General features: G+C 47.2%; 1 protein-coding gene across 2 annotated transcripts; it reads right to left on the bottom strand.

Moving 5' to 3' along the window:
- Positions 1-8,322: 8,322 nt before the first annotated feature.
- LOC114620115 (2'-5'-oligoadenylate synthase 1A-like) lies at positions 8,323-21,895 on the bottom strand. 2 transcript variants are annotated; one of them, XM_028766136.1, is made up of 6 exons: positions 21,653-21,895; positions 19,891-20,179; positions 13,767-13,951; positions 10,666-10,898; positions 9,949-10,102; positions 8,323-8,896 (listed from the first exon to the last, which is right to left on the bottom strand). In XM_028766136.1, the coding sequence occupies exons 1-6, from the start codon at positions 21,833-21,835 to the stop codon at positions 8,792-8,794; spliced, it is 1,149 nt and encodes a 382-aa protein (XP_028621969.1). In that variant the 5' UTR covers positions 21,836-21,895; the 3' UTR covers positions 8,323-8,791. The 2 variants fall into 2 exon arrangements, with proteins under 2 accessions (XP_028621969.1, XP_028621968.1); XM_028766135.1 differs by lacking the exon at positions 8,323-8,896 and having other exon boundaries at positions 9,221-10,102.
- Between the last annotated feature and the right edge of the window lie 743 nt (positions 21,896-22,638).

Genomic DNA, 22,638 nt, shown 5'->3' with positions numbered 1-22,638 from the left:
TTCAATGTCCACTCTCTGTGAAGGGGGAGGGGTGGGTCTCCCTGGTCCCCATTCCTTCAGTTATCACTCTAGCAGTCCTGAGGACCAGGAGCCACAGTGTCCCGTGTGTGAGAGGATGCGTGTCCCCTGGACCATAGAACAAACCACACTCTGCCTTGTACCTTATCTGAGCTGCTGGGGGACCCAGTGATGCTTGACTATGATTCTATTCTTGCCCTCCTGAAACACCCCAGATCCACAGGGCTTTAATAAACAATGGCCCGTGGTCCCTGCCAAGCTGTGGACCCATCCCGTCTTCCTTCATCTACACCAAACTAATGGAATTCCATGCGTGATCTGGAATGGCTGTGCCCCAATTCTCCATGGTGGAAGGGAAAGATGAGGACCTTTAAGATCCAAAATGGCAGCTGTGGGTGTGGCTTAGCAGGGAACCTACCCAAGGTTGGGTTCTCTGTCTATTAGCCATGGTGCTCTGGAGTAGCAGAACTTATAAAATTAATCTCTGTATAGTATCAGAAAGGATATGTAGAATGACTTACAGGCTGTGCTCCCACTAACCCAACATGACTAGCTATATACAAAAAGTCTAAGAACCCAGAAGTTTCTCAATTCTTGAGGCTGGCTCCGAACGGGCCATTCCATCTTTCTATCACACCAGCTACTTCAAGTGGGTAAGCATGGTACAATCAGTGGACTCCACAATCGTGGGCCCACTGCCACTCTTCTTTGCTGTGAAGTGAATTCTTTGGTTAGAAGCAAAAGTGTGTGGAGTCCCATGTCGGTGGATAAGGCATTCTGTAAACCCACAGACTACCTGCCTGAGGATGTGTGTGAACATAACTGAAGTACCTTTTAAAGGAAAGGGTGCTACAATCCACATCTGATCTGTAGGGTGTGAGGATCTTCTAGGGACATGGCTTGAAGGGGGTTGGGGTCATTTTACTATTAAAGAATTACTACATCTTCAGGAGACAAACTACTCCAGACAATTAGACAAGGTGCTTTGCAGTTACACGCATGGTTATTTGACACAAGCTAAATTCATCAGAGAAGATGGAACCTCAGTTTTAAAAATGCCCCTAGAATATGGAGCTGTAGGCAAGGCAGTGGGGCATTTTCTTAATTAGTGATTGATGGGGGAGGGCCGAGCCCACTGTGGGTGGAGCCACCCCTGGGCTTGTGGTCCTGGGTTCTATAAGAAAGCAGGCTGAGTAAGCCAGGGGAAGCAAGTCAGTAAGCAGCACCCCTCTGCATCAGCTCCTTCCTCCGAGTTCCTGCCCTGCTTGAGTTCCTGTCCTGACTTCCTTCAGTGATGAACAGTGATGTGGAAGTGTAAGTCAAATAGACCCTTTCCTCCCCAACTTGCTTTTGGTCATGGTGTTTATCACAGCAATAGTGACCCTGATCAAGATGGACACACAGGAAGGGCAACTGTTAATAATAGCTATGGTGTATTCTGGCTCATACTCAAAGAAGAGCAAGCCTGGAATAGAATATTCTACTTACTTACATACACCTGAGGCAGATACAGTCCACACATGCTACCATCCTTAAAGCTCCTTCAGATTACGGCCTTGGGTTACACTTTGAACAATTTAAACAGAGACAAAAGCCTGGAAGCTTGGCCACTTGGGCAAGCGGGAGAATCACACAGCAACAATATTACCAGAACAAATTTTAAGTGTGCTGGTGTTCTTTTAAAATAGTTGTCACCCAGGGTCTCTTGCTCAGGTGCCAGAACCTTGCTTCCCCTGTTAAGAACACAAGGGACTTCATGCCACACCAGTGGCTGGCAGACCCTGAGGCTTGATCTGTCCCTTAGGGGCTTGCTCTTTGATGAGGACATGGACCTGTGGCCAGTTGCAAGTCAGGCTTGTCTCCTTTTGTAGTGGGAATGGCGTCGAATTGGAGGCCAATCTTCCTGAATAGACTTTAGCAGAAACTCTCTCTACGACCCTATGTTTCACTTGTGGCATAGACTTTCTTTCTCACAGTTTCTAACAAGACTGGTCAGTGTGCCGCTGATCTCAGGCAGAGTGCAGGAGGGGCTCCTCAGCCAAATTCCATTTTCTGTAATGTAATATTTCCTAAGCGAGTTTATCAGCAAATCGTTTATAGCATCCAATTTACCACTTCAAGTCTCTCCTTCATCCTTACTGAGAAACTGTGCTCACCCAAAACAGGAACACCCAAAACACCTCCCGGTCCCACTGAGCTCTTGTGGGGGGGGGGGGGGAGTGTCACTGCATCCTTTTATTTCAGACTAAGGAGATAATATCAGAACAGCGAGGGACTTATTCCGTCATTTTAATGTAATTCTGACACAATTTTAAATGAGACAGTTACTGGCTTCCATGGAAGATCTAGAAGTTTCCAGGCCACCTGGGTACGTTTCTACTACTGGGCAATTGCCCTCCCTTTAGGTAAGAGTAAGGTCTGTGCCTTTCAATGTGTTTTATATGAAAGTGGGTGTGTTTGTAAATACAGACATTTAAAGAAGTTTTAAGGATTTTTTTAACCACTATAGTCTTTACAGAGAAATAAAAGAATAAATAGATTTTTTTAAAGCTCCAACATGGAGGCTTCTAAACACCTGCTATCTTCACGGCTCCAGCTGTGCCTGACATCACAGCGAGACGGGTTCATGTTCTATTCCTTCATAAAGGGGGAGACAGACTGGCCGTCTCAGCCAAATTATGTAAACAAATGGACAGAGCAGGAAAAACTAAAGCTTAAAAATGGAGATCTATTCCTCTGACTGTAAGATGTCCTCACACACGCTGAGTACATACGTGTAGTGTGACTGTTTGGGGGTCACTTACGCTCCCATCAGTGACCCCTTACAATTCTCAGTATGGAAGCCTGATAAACCCATTGGCTCCCCAGGGTGAACTCTGTAACTGAACTTTGGTTCACTGAGACCTAATGAAATGAGATTAGGCATTGCTCCAGTCCCCAACTGTGGAGGAGAAAATTCTCTCAACAGATAGTAAACTCATTTGTAAACGCTCTCATGTCTCGTGGTATTCAAGCTTCTTAAAGGTAAAAGGATGCGATGATTAACATTGTTTTAGTAAAGGAGGGTGTGGTGGTTTGAATATGCTTGTCTCATAAGGAGTGGCACTGTTAGGAGGTGTGGCCTTGTTGAAGGAAGTTGTCACTGTGGGCGTGGCCTTGGAGGTCTCCGCCCATGTTCAGGCTCCACCCCGTGCAGAGAGTTAGTCTCCTTCTAGATGCTCTCAGGCAGGATGCAGAACTCTCAGCTCCTTCTCCAGCACCATGCCTGACTGGATGCTGCCAGGCTCCCCGCCATCACGATAACGGACTGAACCTCTGCGACTGTAAATCAGACCCAGTTAAATGTTTTTCTTTATAAGAGTTGCTTTGGTCATGGTGTCTCTTCACAGCAATGCAACCCTAACTAAGACAGAATATTTCTGTGTGAAGATGAAAGTGGATGGAAGCTTCCAGAATGGAAAAGAAAACTAGAAAGCTTATGGACATGACGAAGGCCTGAGTTGGTTACTTAAGGACGTAAGGGACGAGACTTCAAGATCATACAAACGGTATCAGGCTTCTGTGGTCCAGGATCAACAATCACAAGAACTTGACAAAACTCATACCTAACCAAGCTTATTTGGAATTGCCTGGTGATTGGGATATTATACAGTAGTTAAAAGTACCACACTGGTGTAACTGACCGTCTGGGTGGTGAATTGTTATACTTACATGCTGTTCTCATGTGGTCAGAGGGACTAAAAATATTATCATCCTCTTGTCCTCCAAGGTCAGTGAGGTCCCAGGGCACGTGGGTCATCTAGAGGAATGCCCTGCAGCTGTGAAAACAGTCTCCTGTTCTTTTGTTCAGGGAGGCCATGGAGGCCAGACCCTATGGATTCCAGCCAGCATCCAGTCTACAAAGAGGAAGGATTTCCTCAGAGTTTCCAGGAGAAGCAATACCCAGGCCAAGCAGGTTTGACTTATCCTCACAGATCAACACCTGGTAAAGGCTCCAGGAGCCTGAGATTCTCACAAGACTAGTGACCCCCTGAGGACCGGATGGCTCCTCAGTCAGGAACTAAACAAAGATTAATGTTGGCTACTCACATGATCTTAAACACACAGCAGGAAAGTCTGACTAACATAAAAATGGCCATTGTGTGTCTTTGAGAGGTCAAGGACCTGAAGTTCTCAGATGTTATAATTAACTCTATGAAAGCTGTTTGGACAGAACTTCTCACTAATGGTTTTCGTGTGTGTGTGTGTGTGTGTGTGTGTGTGTGTATGTGTGTGTGTGTGTGTGTGTGTGTGTGTGTGTATCTCTGTGGGTATCTGTGTCTATGGTCTGGGTGTCTGTACGGATAACTGTTTTCAGAGGTTTTGGTAGGAGCTCATGATAGCAGTCACAGGACCTACCACAGCTCATGTTAAAACTCTCCCCCTACATGAAGTCAACCTGACTTATGCCCCGTCTGACCCTAAGGATAGAACGTAGGCACATACCTGTTGCATGGTATTTGATCACACTGTGAACCCTGAGATTGTGTATCCACTGGAAAAAAAAAAACTTTCCAGTTGTGGTGTGGATCAGCTCTTTGCACACACTTTTAAACCCTCTGGCTGGAATAAAACAAGCCCTTAGTGCACACCTTTCTTCACGCTTCATGAGTCTGTATTTGTGTATGTACATAAACATATACATGATAGACATATTGTCCTGATGAATCAGAAGTTTAGTGTGGTGAAAGACTCAGCCCTGGTGATAACATTTCGCCCTAGGTATAATTTAACACATATTGTAGAAGACGTTAATAAGTCCATGAAGCAATAAAAACATGTTTGCAAGATCCTGACCCCACCTTAGGCTAAAACAAGTCAGGCTGGCCTGCAGGCACTTTCTGTGCTTGCAGGAACTCTTGCTAATTTGCATTGTTCTCCTGCAACTGCAAGACTTCCTGTTTGCCAAACAGAAATACTTTAGAGAGACAACGGTGTCTTACTCTAAAACACGATTCTGTCATGCTTACTGACAGCTATGCCAATGGGAAATACCCTACTCAAAGGTTTTGCCTTTATAAACTCCCTGCTCACTCAGGGCAGGGTTGTCTCTTTAGACTTGTAGTCACAACGGACTATGGCCCTTTCTGGGTCTGTGTGGCTCTCCTCTTGGGTGAGAGCAGGCCAACTATAACTTGTTGGGGCTCTCACAGGATCTATTCTGTCCATGAGAAAGAGGCTCTAATTCAACCCTGCAAGCCTTCTGTGGTATTTTCATTAGATTTGGCCCACGTAGACTTATGTGTTCGGTTGTTTGGCCCACAGGGAGTGACATCATTAGGAGGTGTATCCTTGTCAGAATGGTGTGGCCTTATTCAAGGAAGTGTGTCACTGTGTATGTGGGAATTGAGGGCTCCTAGTGCTCAAGATCTGCCCAGTGCAGAAGAGACAGTCTCCTCCTGGCTTCCTTCAGAATAAGATCTAGAACTCTCACCTTCTTCTCCAGCACCAGGTCTGCCTGGAACCTGCCGTGTTTCCTGCCACGATGATAATGGACTGAACCTCTGAAACCCTAAGCCAGCCCCAAATTAATGTCTACTTTTATCAAAGTTACCTTGGTCGTGGTGTCTCTTCACAGCAATGGAAACCCTAAGTAAGACACCTCCTGTACTGTTTGGTCTCTGAAATCTGGTGAGTGCACACTTTTGGGTAACTTTTGGGTGACTGAACAGCCTCAAGCCCAGGATATCGCAGGATGTCTTGTTGACATTTGAGTAAGGCGACTCCTGACCCCGGGACATCCTTGGTTGTCAGTCGGCCATGTTGGGTGACTAAGAGCCTGGTGGCTGACCATTGCTTGTCTGTTTATTACTGTTTGTATTTGTTCCAGTGAGCTGAATCCCTGTCTGGACTCCCTTGAAATGGTAATTGTCGGGTCTTGTGTTTGTGTGTACAAGTTTTGTTGAGGATATGGGAATGGGACAGCTACCTCCTAACTAACTAGTCCTGTCTCCTAACTACCTCCCCATTAACTAGTGTTTCTCCCAAGCTACCTCTACACTAACTAGTCCTTTTCCCAGATAGCTCCTAACTAGTCCTTCTCCTAGATACCTCCTATCAAGTCCTGTCTCCCAGCTACCTCTTCACTAACTAGTCCTGTCTGCTAGCTACCTCCTCACTAACTAGTATGAAGTGGAAACTCAAAGGTTCTTTAAAACGATGGTGTTTTGTTGGGGCAAACACGTGAAGGAACATTTAGCTGAAGTGGACACAGGTGAAAGCCTAAGACAGATTGTAAAGGAACGTTTGGCTGAAGCAGACACAGGAGACAGGATGTTCTGCTAAAGCAAGCATGTGAAAGGGTACATGATGAAAGATTCTTTGCTAACGACACTCATGTATTGGTCTGCCTTACATTGCATAGTTTAGCAGCACTTGTCAGGACTTCATAGAGAAATACAGCAAAAAATAAATCATTTGGTGGTGTGCTGCAGTTTCTTGTTGCTTCTGCTGACTGGGACCGATTGGCAGAATAATATCAGCTGAGGCAGACGCAGATGCTGAGGCAAGACCCATGGTGGGCACGTGATGTTTGGAGGGAGTATAAAACAGATTTAATGGACCATGGTGGGCTGGGCTGGGCTTGCTTATAGAGCTAGCTGTTCAATGCATGTGGGTCTCTTGTCTTTGCTGATCTCTGCTTTGCTGAGAGAGACACAGCTGAGAACTCCAGGCATTCCTCCTGGTCGCTCCTGCTAACTTGAGCCAAGGCTTAGGCCTGGCTATCTCTGCTAGGTCAGGCCACTGATGTTGATCCGTGTTTGCTATCCTGACTCTACCAAACTGGACTGCTGGTGTATCGGAAGTGTTTGCAAGTGGATCGAGCTGCCACCGGCTGCTAACTTGGGAAACTGCCAATTTCCAGGCAACATAGGCAGGAGTTGCTTCAAAGAACCTTTCTAAACAGGTTCACTTTCCCCGTATCCTTTCTTTTCCATCACCTCTGGTGGATGGTTAAAGTGTTTAATAAAACACCAAAAATAGGTTTTGAAAGAATTAAACTAGTCCTGTCTCCCTACTAACTACCTCCCCACTAACTAGTCCTGTCTCCCAGCTCCCTCCTCACTAACTAGTGCTGTCTCCTAGCTCCCTCCTCACTAACTAGTCCAGTCTCCTAGCTCCCTCCTCTAACTAGTCCTGTCTCCTAGCTCCCTCCCCACTAACTAGTCCTGTCTCCTAGCTCCCTCCTCATTAACTAGTCCTGTCTCCTAGCTCACTCCTAACTAACTAATCCTGTCTCCTAGCTCTCTCCCCACTAACTAGTGCTGTCTCCTAGCTCCCTCCTCACTCACTAGTCCTGTCCCCAGCTCCTCCCCACTAACTAGTCCTGTCTCCCAGATACCTCCTCACTAACTAGTCCTGTCTCCCAGCTCACTCCAGGGCCTTGCTCAGTCTCTGTCCCTCTCATTGGCTCCATGAAATCTGATATTTAAGTCCCACTAAATCTCGTATCTTTGAGTTTCCTCTGTTCTGTTTGCTCAGGTTACTCCCTGCAGTCCTTTGATTCCATTTTGCAGGAGTAGGATATGCTGTCCTGTGGGTATGAATACTACTGAAGCGTCGTTTTATGCTGTTCAGCGTTGCTATGAAGCTGGCTCTGGAGTTGGATGATGGCCTTCCTCTCCCAACCTAAGCTTGCTTGTTTAGTTTCCTCACGTCTCTGTCCGAGGTCAACAGTCACCTGACTCTCGGCCAGAAAGAGAGAGCAAAACAGAACAGCCCAGGAAAAGACTCTATGTGCTTTAAGACAGCTCACAAGAGGACTGTCCCCAATAGAAATTCCTGTTGCTTGGGAGCACAGACAGAACTAAGAATTCCCGTCTCGGGCTTATGTGTCAGAAGAGACCTGGAGGGACCCCAGGCTACCTGGCATCAAAAGTTGTATCAGTTTGGTTCTGCTCTGTTTACCATTGAGGACTTGGTACCAGGATCCACATGGAAAATGTACTAAGTGCAGCTGCTTGACCATGAACACACAGACACACACATACACACACACATAGACATAGACAGATGCACACACACACACCTTCATACACACACATGCAGACACTGAGATACACACAAAATTCCTCATACACACACGTGCACAAACACACGGACACACACATATACAAACACATAGAACCTCATACACATACACAAACATACACACACACAAACATACACACATGCATCCTCACACACACATATGCAGACACAAAGAGATACACACACACACACTTGTACTTCAATGGCCCTGTCCCTTAGAGTGCACACACACCCTCATGGCTTGCTGTGGTTTATTGTTGTTGATCAGACATTGGACAGAACCTCCCAACAGGTGGACAGATGGAAGTCAAGCTTGAGTTTCTCCCTCCTCTTCTCAATCTCATCTCCCAGAGAACACTCTCCGAGGACAAGGCAGATAAAGCAGGCTGTGAAGAAGGCTGTGATGGGACAGGATGCAGGGGTTGAGGGCAGCAGTCAGCAGCCTGGAGTCTGATCACAAGTTGGGCTCTCCCTCACCGGGGCCTTGGGTACCTTCCTGCCCTCTCTGGGTCAAGAGCCTGCAGCAGAGCAGGACATGACCCTGACTCTGGAGCCTCCTGGGCAGGTCCTGCTGGGCTCACAGGACGATGCATGCGCAGTTCTTGTCCACTTGAGAATGGAGGGAAGGCAGGGCACAGCAGGCCTGCACTGCGGTCATGGCAGCCCTAAGGCAGGAGGATTATGATATCCAGGCCAGTCTGAGCTATACAGAAGAAACCCTCCAAAATATGAAAAGAGACAAAACCAAAAAGAGTTGATACACTCTACGAAAACTGTGATTCTCCTGGTGTGGCACATCAACCTCCGTCTGTAATAGAAAACACAATCATGTCAGGAGCCCACAATCTTCCTGGGAAGGGGATACAAATGAGACCTGAAGGTGAGCTCTGTGACAGGCCACCTGGGCCCCTTGGTCAGACTGCTGAGAAGGTGAACAGTAGGTCAAACAGGGGTCAGGCCCTTGAGGATAGATAGAGCTCGCCCCTGGAAGTTATGCCTCCCACCTGACACCTCTCATTCAGTGACAGATCCGTCAAATGAGAAAGTGGGCATAGCCAGAGGGATGGCACTGAAGGCCACTGCAGCCTGACCCGCCCTCGCCTGCCCCCAGTCACCACTCCCACACCATCAAACTTCCTTCCTGACCCGGGTTATGGTTCCAACATCCCTGAAGCCATGCTAACCTCCATCTGGAGGGCACTCACGGCATCACCGGTTCCCTAGCAACAGGAAGACCCCGCCCCAGGAGGGGAAAGGTCCAAGTGCAGGTCCCTCTGTGCCTCTGTGGCTGTGACACAGCCCCGCTGAGTCCCATTGGTCACGTGACAATGAGACAGGGAAGACAGCCTGCTTCATGGACCAGACAGTGGCTTCAGAATCCACAGGATACCAGCCCCACAACACTCATCTGAGTGTCCCTGAGCCAGTGGCTTCAGGTCTCCAAGTCTATGTATATGTGTGTCTATGTGTGGGTGATATGTGTGTGTGACTGGGTATAGGCAACCTGTGTGTGTGTGTGTGTGTGTGTGTGTGTGTGTGCGCGCACGCGCGCGCTCATGTCCATGTGTGTAACATCAGAGATGAAGGTCAGAGGATAACTTTGGGGATTTGGTTCTCTTCTTCTGCCAGAGGAGTTCCTGGGATCAAACCCAGGTCATTTGGGTTGGCAGCAAGTGCCTATACCCACTGAGCCATCCTGTGAGCCCATGAGATCTACGAACGGTGTTAAAATGGCCATGAAATAAGGAGAGCCGCTGGCCTCCACAGGAGCGAGGAGACCACATCTTTGTGAGAACATTCTCCAGATAGATGAAGAGAATGAGGGTGTTGGGAAGGGAAAGGATGGTGACATGTTCTCACCGGCACATCCCAGGAGCACACTGAGGAACGGTCCCTGTACTTAAAGCATGGGTACCGCAGCCAGGCGGCAGCCTCTCCTGCTAGTCGCCGCCAGCCCTCTGAGTTCGAACCTGCAACGTTTCCTGTTGGGTCTGCAGGATCCAGGATCACAGGCCTGCAGAGAAACATTAAGAGAGGGAATTGAGCAGCTGGCCAGTGCATCGGGTACCACTGCACAGGGGTGGGGGAGGAGTCAAACAGAGCATCCCTATCCAAAGTTTGGCCAGAGTCCCTGCCTAACAGTATACTGCAAGTCTGGAGGAATCCTTGGGTATGACCTGCAAGTCCTGGGTTCAAATCTTCTACCCTTTAGTAGCTGTGTCACCCTAGGGTGACATAGTACTCTATTATTTACAGGTAATTGGTCTACCGCTGGCCTTTGGTGCCTCACAGCACTTATGACGCTGTAACTGTTGGATGATCTCAGTTCCCACTCCATGTCCTCCCTTTGCTGCTTGGTCTGGACAATGTCAGAGCCTTGGTCTCCTCATCTGCAGACAGGAGAGCCTTCCCCACCCCCTAGCTCCCAGGGCATTAGGGCCTCATGTCAATCAGATGACAGAAGGTCAGAACTCAGTACAGGAGATGCTTCATTGTCACAGATCTCCCATCTCCCCCTTTCTACATAAGTGCAGCCTGACACTCCACAGGGACCTGATCTACGTAGGGACAGACTACCTGACTCCTGTGAGCTGTCTGTGCAGGTAGCTGGAGACCTCCTGGTGTTCAAAGTCATAGTACATTGTCCAGTAGATTCGAAGCTGCTTGTACTTGGTGACCAGTTCTAAGACAGTTCTGAAGCCCTGGGCTGTGTCAAAATCAACAGAACCATTCCCGCGCTCCCAGGCATGGACTGTGAGCAGCTCCAGGGCGTACTGTGGGGGCAGCGGCTTCCCCAGCTTCTCCTGACACTGAGAAGAGAAAGGCAAAGAGTAAAGTGGGAATCTCAATTGTTGTGTGGAGGCCACTGCTCACAGGCTCAATTCAGCTGCCTCACGATGATGTCATTACGGGTTTATTGTCACACAGCCACGCCCAGTCTTTTTGATTCACACTCTGGCTCCTCCTGTGCTATAGTCAAGAGCTGATTAGTTCCGATGGACCCTGTGTGCTCCCCAAAGACAGCATTCACTAGCAGGCACAGGAGGAATCAAGACACCATGAGTGACAGCTAGGAGTGAGGGTGGGGGAGGGACATAAGGAGTCCTCACTATGGAAGTTTCTCATAGTCTCTGAAGTAACATGGAAAGGGCCAGGGAGATGGCTCAGGGGTGAAGTGTCTCCCTCCCTGTGCAGGGCTGAGAACTAGAAGTCAGACCCCAGCATCTCCATGAGTGTCAGGCTCTTGAGGATGCTGATCCATAATCCTAGCTCAAAGTGCTGGAGGTGGGGCTTCCAGGGGCTCAGGACTCTACAGACCTGCTGATCCAGCACACTGAGTGTCATGTGTGAGACCCTGACTGATTACACAAGGTGGGGCATGACTGAGGACCCGCCCTCACGCTCTGACCTCAAATGCTAAAGGTACACATGCACACACATACACAACACGTGCTCCCATGAACAGGTATAAACACACATGCATAAAAACACTCAGACTCAGAAGAAATCACGCATTTAAAGACACAGCTTGACAAGTCAGGAAAATCAAAGTATAAAAGGCGACATGAAGGGTTTGGCCAAGATGGAAGACAAATCCAAAGGCACAAATGAAGCAGCAGCCATAGACAGTGAATTAGACTCGGCTGGAGAGTGAGTTAGCTGACAGGAAAGTGGACTACAAGAAATCACCTAGAACAACCATGGCAAGTCCTCCCTTCTCTCAACTACCCCTCCCCACTCCTTGCCCCTCCTACAGCATCCCCTCCCCCCACCTCTACTCACCTCTGCTTCTTCTCTCTCACCCCCTCTGCTCTGATTCCCTTCCCCCCACTTTTCTTTTACATTGTTTTTTTTCTCGGTGTTCTTTTATTCTTTTCATCAACCTGAGGCAGACAGAAACATCTGGAGAAGATAGATCCACAACTGAGAAAATGCCTCCATCAGACTAGCCTGAAGTAGAACATTTTCTTGTATCAGTGGTTAATGTGGGAGGGCCCAGCTCATTGTGGGTATTGCCACACTTGGGCAGGTGGTCCTGAGTTGTTTTTTTAAAAGCAGACTTAACAGCCAAAGGTATCAGTCAGCAGGCAGTTCCTCCCTGGCCTCTGCTTCCCTCAGTGACGAGTGGGATGCAGGGATGAGAGCCAGACAATCCCTTTCCTCCCCAGTTTACTCTCCAGCCTCATCTTTACCACAGCAGTCAGAGCAAACGAGCACAGAAACCGGTCCTAGGGAGGGGGCACTGCTGTGACTGACCCGCCATGTTGCTCCTTGGGAGGACTGAGGAAGGAGGATGGAACTTTGGGTTGGAAAACTGTTGAGAGCTGAGAGCCTACCAGGCTGTTTGTGGGAACCTGGAAGACAGGGGAGCTGAGAGGCAGGCAGAGGACGGAGGCTGGAGTGAAGTTTCAGAGGAAAGCAAGGACCCCATCTGGGCTGCTTGTGTGCTGTGTTTGCATGAAAAATCGGGGGTTTCTCATCAGCTGGGGCTGAGATTTAGCTCTGATGAAGAAGAGACATGCACCATGGGGGCTGAGCCATCTGAAAAGAGTTTCCTTATGGTCAGCAAGTGGTAGCTGTGGTGCCAAAGCTGCATCTCCAGCTTGCAGCTCACACCTGGAACTGCAGACAGGTCTCCCAGGTGGTAAGGCTTTGCTTACATGAAACCTGCAGGTTTGGAGGGGTCATGGAGAGCAGCTGAGGCCTGGCACTGGGAGAGGCCAGGAGAAGCCATTGGTGAAAGTGCAGTCTCCATGGCAGTGGAGACCCTGAGAGACTGGAGTTGCCCTGAGTGGGGGACGACTGCCAGCAACAGAGCAATGTGAGAACAGAGCTGACCTGAGCCTGAGACCAGCTGTGTGTGCTGTGGATGGCAGAGCCTGAGAAGCTCAGAGAACTGTGAGTCCCAGATATCAGATACTGAGTCTTTTTGCTCTGTTGGGGTTTGGTTGTATTTTAAGCTGCTTGTGACAGTGACCTGGTTTTCTCCTCTTACAGTAAGAAAATATTTAATTTATGTTTTTAATATTATATGAGCCTACCGTTGAGAGACTAGTCTTTTTACGTTTCGATTTTCTTTAGGTTTGGTTTTTAATTTGAGGACTTTAAAGCTGCAATGTGTTTTATGACGTAATACTGACCTGAGATCTTAGGGACAAGCAAGAAAGGAAAGGTTATGGTTCAATCGTGGTTTGTGTGTGTGCATGTTGTAAAGGGGGTCAATTGTGCTGGTTAGTTTTGTTAGCTTCGTCTGGTTGGAGTCAATCTTGATCACTAAAATGCCTCCATCTGACTGGCAACGGGGAGTTTGTGGGGGCATGTTACTAATTGCTGTTTGATGTGGGTGGGAATAGACCACTGTGGTTGGGGCCATGAATGGAATGTGGCCTTGGGCTGTATAGAAATGCACACTGAGAGAGCCCTGGACAGCAAACAGTGAGCAGAATTCCTCCATGGTCTCTGCTTCAGGGTTCCTCTGAATCCCTCAATGAGGGAGTGTGACCGGGATGTATAACCAAGTAAGACCTTCTCTTACTAAGCGATTTGGGAAGAAACATGGTCATGTGATAAAGCTACGGCCTCAACAGAAAGCAAACTAGAATATACATCTTCTGTGGCCCGTGTATACACTTTGTCCAGATGAAGCCCACCCTCAGTGACTAGGTCAGATGCCTTACCAGTTGGTACCAGTGCTTGACCAGGCGGATGAGACTCTTCACCTTGGTTGGGCGCTGCTTCAGGAAGTTCCGCTGGAGCTCAGTGAAGCAGGTAGAGAACTCGCCCTCCTTCTGCAGGTAGAGGCACTTCTTGATGAGATTGGCGTAGATTTCGGGATCAGGCTTGCTGTATATGGTAACATGACCTGTAAAGGAGGTTTCATTCATTTTAACAACTCAGCCCTTCTATGAGGTTCTTCAGTCTCTCTGAGGTGACAAGGTCAGTGGCTATAGGGTTCGGTGAACAGGCAGAGTTTTTCCACAGCAGGCGTCAGTCCACATGTACCCATCTGTCCCACCACTCCTCAGGACTGCACACATGCTGGGCATTACAAAGTCTGTGCCACCAACAGGTCCTCGTCCAGAGCCTTCCTCACAGGCCTGGAGACAGTGGTGGGAGGAACCAGCACACTGTGGTCACACACAAGGGAACTACACGGTCATCGGGTAATGGCCAACCACGCCTGGTTCCAGTATCTTCTGCATGGTTCTTGTCAACTGTGTGCAAGCCTGCTTGTGTCAAAGTTTACTGTGGACTGGTCTGCTGCATTCATGTATCATGTCTCATGCTGACAGAGTCTCTGCCCTATTTTGTGTATGGATTGCAAGTATTTTTGAGGAGGTATTCGCATATGTTCAGAGACAAGAGAGGACATAAGGTGTCTTACTTTATAGTTTGTCAGCTTGTTTCTTTGCAGCAGGGTCTGTCTGTAAACATGGAGCTCGGCTGGCATCCAGCAGTCTTACAGATTCTCCTCTTTCCTCTCAGAGTACCAGAGATACAGGTCAATGTGTGGCACTTCCTAAGCTTAGGTGGGCGTTGGGGATTTGAACTCAGGTCCTCATGCTTGTGCAGCAATCACCCTTATCCACTGCACTGTCTCCCCAGCCACTGTGTGTTTTTTAGTGGATGATTTTCTGTAGTGTGTTGTCAGGAGCCATGCTAGGACAAGCTAATAACTAGCAGGTGATCTCCCTGAAATGGTCTGCTTTGGATTACAATATAATCTGTGACAGATACGCTCTTATTAGGCAAGGCTGGAAGAGAATTCATTTTTAGGAGAAATTCCTGCTATTAATATGCTTTTCCTGTTATTATTAAACATATATAACAATCACTATGTATTAGCCCACCCCTTTGGAGCAGATCTCTGCGGATCTACGAAGATGTACTGTCTTGTAGTGATGCTATATAGACAAATAGATGATTTATTAAGTCTTAGTGATGATCCTATAAGAATTCCTAATAATTATTATCAGTGATTATTAAGTTCTTTTATAGTGGGACTGCTATTAGGTCCTTTTCTGATAGTCAAAACTGCCATAAGAGCTCGGCCAATCTCACAAGTGTCATCTGTTAATTGCTCTTAGATAGTAACCAGACTTTCTCCTACTCAGAGCACATTCCAAGAGGTTGTAAAACAATTAACCAAAAGTCATCAAAAGGGAACTAACAATTTATTATAGGTGCTAGGACAGAAGATAAAATATCAACTGGGTTAAACTTTACAAAACTTCACTAATAATTTAGTTATGGTTTTCAATTTTCAGTGAACCTGTGGGGCTGTGACAGGTGATGGATGTTTATCCAGATAATTACTCCTAATGGATATGCATGTAAACATTGTCTGTTGTAAAATTCTATTTCAATTTATGACTTGATTTTTTGTGTGTGAACTTCTGATAAACTTTGAAACATGTGATCATGTATTCTGAAAGATGTTTAAGTGCTGAGGACAAAGAGAAGATTCAGAACTGAGCTGAGAAGAAATGAACTGTGAGAGGGAACTGAGCTGAGTAGAAGTTTTTATTCAGAACACTTTTTAGACAGAACTGAACTCAAGAAGAACTTAGAAGTATAGGCATAGCTTTGGGAGAAAAGGCATTGGGAATAAGAGCATTGTAGTAACTTCAGAGCAGGAGGAAGCAAGGTTAGAAGGAGAATGAGGAGTAGAATAACGTAGAAACAACAGGTTACATAAAAACTAAGAGAGCAGTGTGCAGAATGCAGAGGGAAAGAGGGCAAGAAGCTTCAGAGAGCAGAAGGAGCAGGCAGGCTTCTCCTTTCCATGGGATAGTGTTGGGAGTGACCTTGTTTATACATTAATGGCCTAAATCAACCATAGGCCTAAGTCAGCCATTCGTGCCTACTGACACAAAGTCTTGGTCTCTGTGGGAAAGCACTAACCCTAGAACAGATAGCTATAGATCTGGTAGACAGGTAGTCCTGGTGGGAAAGTACCACCCTAGATAAGAACAAATGAATAATAGATCTTATGGACAGGTAGCTTTGGTGGGAAAGAGCTAGCTTAGATAAGAACAAATGAATAACAGATCTTATGGACAGGTACATGGTGACCTGTTCTGCCCTGCTTCTTCTATGATCTCTTCACCCAGCCAATATCCTGTTCTGAAGTACATCTGTACTCCCCCTAAGATCACCTACACTCCCCCAAAACAAAGAAGACCCTACGTCATCCCCCTCCCCATATGCTGCTTCTATGTGTATATAACCCCTGTGTGGAAAAACTAAAATTTGACAGCTTGATCAGACTTCCAAACAGGCTGTCATTCTTTGTGTGCCCTTGTCCCCATTCTCTCTTTCAGGTGGTCCCCTGATCCCAAGTTCACTGCCCTGAAGACTGGGGCAGGACAGAACAGGTCCTTTTTTAATAACAAGGCAGACTTAGTCTTATTCAAAGGAACAAAGCTTCCTTTGACTTGGGTTTAATTCATTTATCATTAAAAGGATAGACGCTTTTTCTTTCTCTATGCAATAAAGATTGGAGTATATTTTTCATCCGGAATGTGTGAGTTCTTTCTGCACCAGTGCTTGGTCTTTTGCTCCATATGCATATGTAAGTGTGGATGTGTGTGTGTGTGTGTGTGTGTGTGTGTGTACATAATTGTGAGAATGTATACATATGTATGTGTAAGCATGTAATTGTGAGAATGCATGCAAGCTGGGCCCAACTGGTTTGAATGGAAATGCATACATACACATGCATGAATCTGTATACGGACTTATGTGAGTTTATGCATTTTGCTTATGTAAAAGCTTTTCCTTCTGTGACTCTTATTCTCTTCTCCGGGATCAATAGAAGTTTATTGCTCCAAACTTCCCCCTAGGCCAAAAAGCAAGAGGCATCTGGACAAGAGGGAAAAGGCTCTAGGAATTAATTCTTTACTTAATCTCCTGCTGTTTTAGGATGAAGAGCTAAGTGCCAGAGACTGCAGTTTCTGGCCTCAGGGGAACACAGAAGGCAGGTCAGCTACTAAGTAGCATACTAACTTAGACTTCGATAAGTAAACTTAATATCATGTGGTTTTGTTTGTCCAGGTCCTGACAGGAACAAGATGTGGTAGTGTCCGTGTCTGTGTGTGTGTGTGTGTGTGTGTGTATCTTTCCTGTGCACTTGTAGAGCAGATGGGCAGCAGGCTATGGAATAGATGTGTGTATATGTGTGTAGGTGTGTGTGCACATTTGAATAGTCTAGGCAGGCTGTGCCTTAAGTGTGTGCAGGTGTGTGGCCATGGTTACAGCAGGCCACACCATCAGGCTTGATGTCAGCACAGAGCAAAGTCATTCAATGATAGAGCTCGGAAAAGCCCAGTCACTCAGTGACCAGGGAGGTCTTCCCCTCATGGGCTTATTTCTGTTTCAGGGTCTATAATACAATACGGTTCATGGCCTGTGTCATCTTGTGTAGGGCTATGGCTGTGGTCCTCTCTTTGGCTGTTGTCCACACCACCATTCCCAAGGCAGTCCTTCTGTGATGGAGATGTCTCCTCATTGGTAAGCTGTTGAGGCTGAGGAAGTCCATGACCCAGATAGACTTCTGGGGGAGCCCCCTCCTGGCTCATTTCTGGTTCACTCCCCTCTCAGCCCCCTCCACTGAGCAGGGTTCTAAGCCTCTTGCAGCTTCCCACAGCAGGCTGCCCTGGTCCTGCACCCAGGCTGGCCCTCTCAGTCCCTGCTGCCTGAGACTCTGGCCTGTTTCCAAGGCTCTCCTACAGGGCTAGTAGCCTTGTCTTTAACTTAATAGCAGCAGTTCACTCAGTGGCCATCAGGGGGTGCTGTGTTCCCCAAATATAAAACCTCAAGTATTCCCCCAACCTTCCTAAACCCACACTGGGCTTTCTGGGTGTTAGTAGTTGTCTTGGGTAGAATTGGGCAATTTGAAATTTTGAAGAGAAACTGTGTGTCAGGCCTGGTATAAGATTGTGACAGTATATTTGATCACACTGTGAACCCAGAGCTTTTACTGGAAAAAACATGGTTTTAGTTGTGGTGTGGCTCAGCCTTTGCACATGCCTTTAATTGAGGCGCTTTCTGCTTGAATATTGTAAGCAGGATTAAATAAAGTTAATCACAGGTCAAGAGGCAGAGCAAGCACCAGTTGACCAGAAGTGAACTTTATTAAGAGAAAAAAAGAGAGAGAGAGAGAGAGAGAGGGAGTCAGGAGGAAGGATACAGAGACCCACAGGAAGTAGAAGGAAGGGGCATTCGGTTTGAAAGAGGGTTTTTGAGATGGCATGAGAGAGGACATGCATTCTGGAACATTCTGGCTGAGGAGGAGGGTCAGCTGGGTGCTCTCTCTGCCTCCCTGAGCTGGCAGGCTTTCACCACAGCATCTGGCTTGCAAGTCTTCATTAGTAAAATTGAATAATTGAAATTTTTTTCAAAAGACAAGATGAAATCTTTTAATGTGTAATGATATAACATGTCTGTGCATGTGGGTGGTTGGGACAGTGGTGGCTGCATCTGCAGATTTATTAAGGGGACAGAACTCCACTGAGAAGATCTACATCCTGCACAAACCCTCCTCAGACACCCCAGGTCTCTGCCCAGCTCTGAGGTTCCCAGTCTTTGGGAGAAGACTCATGAGTTTGTTATTTTCAGTGACGTCTACACGGTCTTATGTTTAGGAAGACACAAGGCACAGCCAGCCATGAATAGGCCTGGTATGTTAGGGGAGCCCCTAACTGAGGCAGCTCACTACTCGATGTCCTTCTGGGATGGAGTCTCTCTCCCCACTATCAAGTTTCCAAATTCCCTCCTCCCCAGCTCAGCTTTAAAGAGATACTCTCTTTAGGTGAATTTCTCAAATGATAAGAATTTTCAGTTCGGGGGTGGAAGGTGTGGGCTGGGGAGACGGCTCAGTCAGTAATGTGCTTGGCTCACAAGCTTGAGGACCCATCTAGAAATCCCAGGAGTCAGGGAAAAGGCTGGTGTTGGTAGGGTAGGATTGTAATCCCAGAGTTGAGAAAGGGGAGGGAAACTCGAGGGTCCCTGGGGCTCTGCCCAGCCAGTCAAGCTCAGGTGTGAATTCTGAATTTTGAGACAAGGTCTCAAAAAGATGGATGACTCTTGAGATGTGTTAGCCATGGCTCAGGATCACACCCACACACAAGAGAACACCTATGAATCACACATGCGAATGTGCGGCTCACTTGGGCACATACCTACACATACACACACACCTACACATACACACATACACACACCTCCCCACACACAGACACATACACACACATACACACACATACACACATATATACACATGTACACACACATATACACATAGACACACATACACAGATTCAGACACACATACACACACATACATGCAGACACACACACATATACACAAATATACACATACATACATATAGACACATACACACATATACACACACATACACACATAGACACACACAGATTCAGACACATATATATATATATATATATATATATATATATATACATACAGGCAGACACACACACATATACACAAATATACACATGCATACATACACACACACACACAAGAGAACACCTACGAAACACACACATGCACACATATATACACATATGCATACAAACATGCACACACACATACATACAGAGACACACATACACATATACACAAACATACACATGCATACACACGCATATACACCCACACACAAGAGAAAACCTACGAAACACACATGTGCACACACACACACACAGAGGTGGAATTAAAAGGGAGGATGAAGGCATGCAGAAGGGTGAGCCGAGCTCTCTGGCAGGCTGACTTACCCAGGACATCAAAGGCTGGAAGCACATCAAACTCCACCTCTTGATGAAGGTGGGGGGCGCTCAACTTGAAGCTCAGAGACCGAGCATTGGGCCACCATGAACTCTGGACCTCAAACTTGACTCTAAAATGTCTCTCACGCTGAACCTCATACAACTGTTTCTTAATTTCCTTGATGAACTCTCCCCGTCGCTTTAACTGATCCTCAAAGCTGGTGAGATTGTTAAGGAACACCACCAGGTCAGCGTCTGACTTTCCCTTGATCGTGGTGCCTTTGCCTGAGGATCCACCCTGAAAGACAAGGATGAGAATGACAAGGGACAGGGAGAGCCATGATGGGCAGTCCAGATGCTGAAGAGCCTAGGAGTCCTACACTGAGGGTGACGGATGGATGGATAGAGCAAGCTGACACATGTGCAGTGGAATACTAGTCAGCCCTGAAGAGTGACATCAGGATCTATGTAGGAAAATAGAGGGTGCTGGATCTCCTCATGGTACAGAAGGTAAACCAGACTATGAAGGACAAACATCCATGTTTATCTGTGGAGTCTATATCTGTGTGTGTGTGGGGGGGGGACCGTATATGGGAGTGGAGGAGGGGTCTAAAGCAAATGAGCAAGGAAGAGCAGTAGTGGTTGGAAGGAGACTGACTAAATTAATACAGATATATATGAAAACATAGCCAGGGTCCCATTGTTGCCATTGTTAGTTGGGAGGAAATATACTCAAATGACATCATTTTCTTCTAAGAAAATGGCCTTGTGTGATATATATATATATATATATATATATATATATATATATATATAATTTATATAGCATATAAAATGACAGAGAAACTGGAAAATTAATATAGGTGATCCAAATCCGTAAAACAGTTATTTTAAAAAGAATTCCCACTGAGAAGAGCCTCCCTAAATCAAATGCTGAGACTCGTCACTAACACACGTGAGCACCAGCTACTGTTGAGAGGAGGCATTACAAATTGTCACACCTGCGGATGGAGAGGTGGGTCAGTCGTTAAACGTGCCTGCTGTTCCTGTGATGACCTCAGTTGAGTTCCCAGCACCCAAGTAGGCCAGCTCACGGCCACCTATGTAACCTCAGCCCTAAGGGATCAGACACCCCCTCTTTGATCTTAAGAGAACCTGCACTACTGCATACAGGGCCCCCACTCACAACTAAACATATAAAAATACAATCAACTAAAACAAGACAAAACTTGATTTCTGCGGCCTTCACAGAGCCTGAGAGTTAGGTACCATCACCATGAAATGTGATTTGACAGACGCAGAACTGAGCCCAGAGAGGGTCCATCAATCCAGTCACACAGCAGGAGGGTCCTGTTCTGTCCTCTGTGTCACATTTGACTTAGTCTATGTGTCCTTGCCATCCCGGGGCGTGGACTGAGAACACTGGGCACGGAGAAGGTAGTTAAGTTACCCTATGTCACACAGCAGTGCACAGGTTGGATTCCCTCCCCCGCCCCCCGTCCCAGATTCTATTCCTCACCCACCAATCTCCTCGAGTAATGCTCTGCCGATCTGGGCCTCAGTTTCCCTGACTCTGAAATGGGCATGGCCTGGGAGCTGGGAACATAAACTGTAGCTGAGACTCCTTCTCCAATACAGATATGGGACCCGGGGGGAAGAACCCACCGCCCAGCTGTGATCAGAGTTGAGGCAGAGGGATCAGAGATGCAGCCTGGCTTCTGAGAGTCCTCCCCTACCCCATCTTGGTCAGCTCAGGCTGAGGAGAGCTCACCTTTACCACCTTGGAGACCCTCACTGGGTGGGCAGCACCTCGGAAGCATCTCTCCTTCAGGAAATCACACACGATATTGATGGCTAATTTGACATCAGCACCAAAGCTGCTGTCCGGAAGGAGGTAATCCTCTATGAACTTGTCCAGCTCCGAGGCTGAAATACTGTTGAGTCCGTGCCCCATGATAGGTCTCGGGCTTTTACCTTTGCAACTTGCTGGATTTGGGTCTGCCAGCCAGGCTGAACCAGGAACAGTTTTTTCAGTTTCGATTTCCCAGGAAAGGCTGGGCTATGCAAATCAGCCAGGTCCGGGCAGCCAATGACTTCAGAGCTTCTGACTAGGTACCTCCAAGTCAGAGCTTTCTTAGGACTCTGGGAAGAATGCATAGGGAAACTGATCTGGTTTTCTTAGAATTTCTTCTGGAAAAAGCTGTTACACAGCATGTTTTAAGAACAACCCGTACACGTAGAAGCCCTCTTCTACAGAGTCAGGAAACTGCAGAAGGTGGCTGGTGGCTTCTGAGCTCAGCTTCCAGCTCCTGTTTTAGGCGGAACTGGGTGTCACTTTCTTTTTAAGAACAGCACCCAACAGGTTCTGTTTTTTCCTTTACAGCTGGAGTTGCAGAAAATTCTAGGATTATAGAAAATTCTTACAGAAAGCCCAGCCTTCCCAGAAGCCCCCTCTCCTACTCAAGTCCTACATTTTCCCCTGTGGTGCTGGGGGGCGGGGTAAGGACAGGGACTAACTCAGAGCATTCCCACAGTCAAAGGCACAGGCTGTACCACTGAGCTCCCTTCAGCACTGGATATTACAGTGAGCTGTCTTTCAGGGCCACAGAAAGATTGACAGCCAGCCTTTGGGTGGCACAGGTCCCAGATGCACACTCATGGGGCCACCACCCAAGGCCGCATCAAAACAGTTTGATGCCCTCCAAGCCCCTGCCTCTGTCTCCTCCTCTCTTGTTTAGCGTTTTCCACCTCGTGGTT

The sequence above is a fragment of the Grammomys surdaster genome, unplaced genomic scaffold (assembly GCF_004785775.1).
Source record: "Grammomys surdaster isolate TR1022 unplaced genomic scaffold, NIH_TR_1.0 166, whole genome shotgun sequence".
NCBI lineage: Eukaryota > Metazoa > Chordata > Mammalia > Rodentia > Muridae > Grammomys > Grammomys surdaster.
Note: the sequence above shows the minus strand (reverse complement) of the source record. Positions and strands in the feature narration are given on the sequence as shown.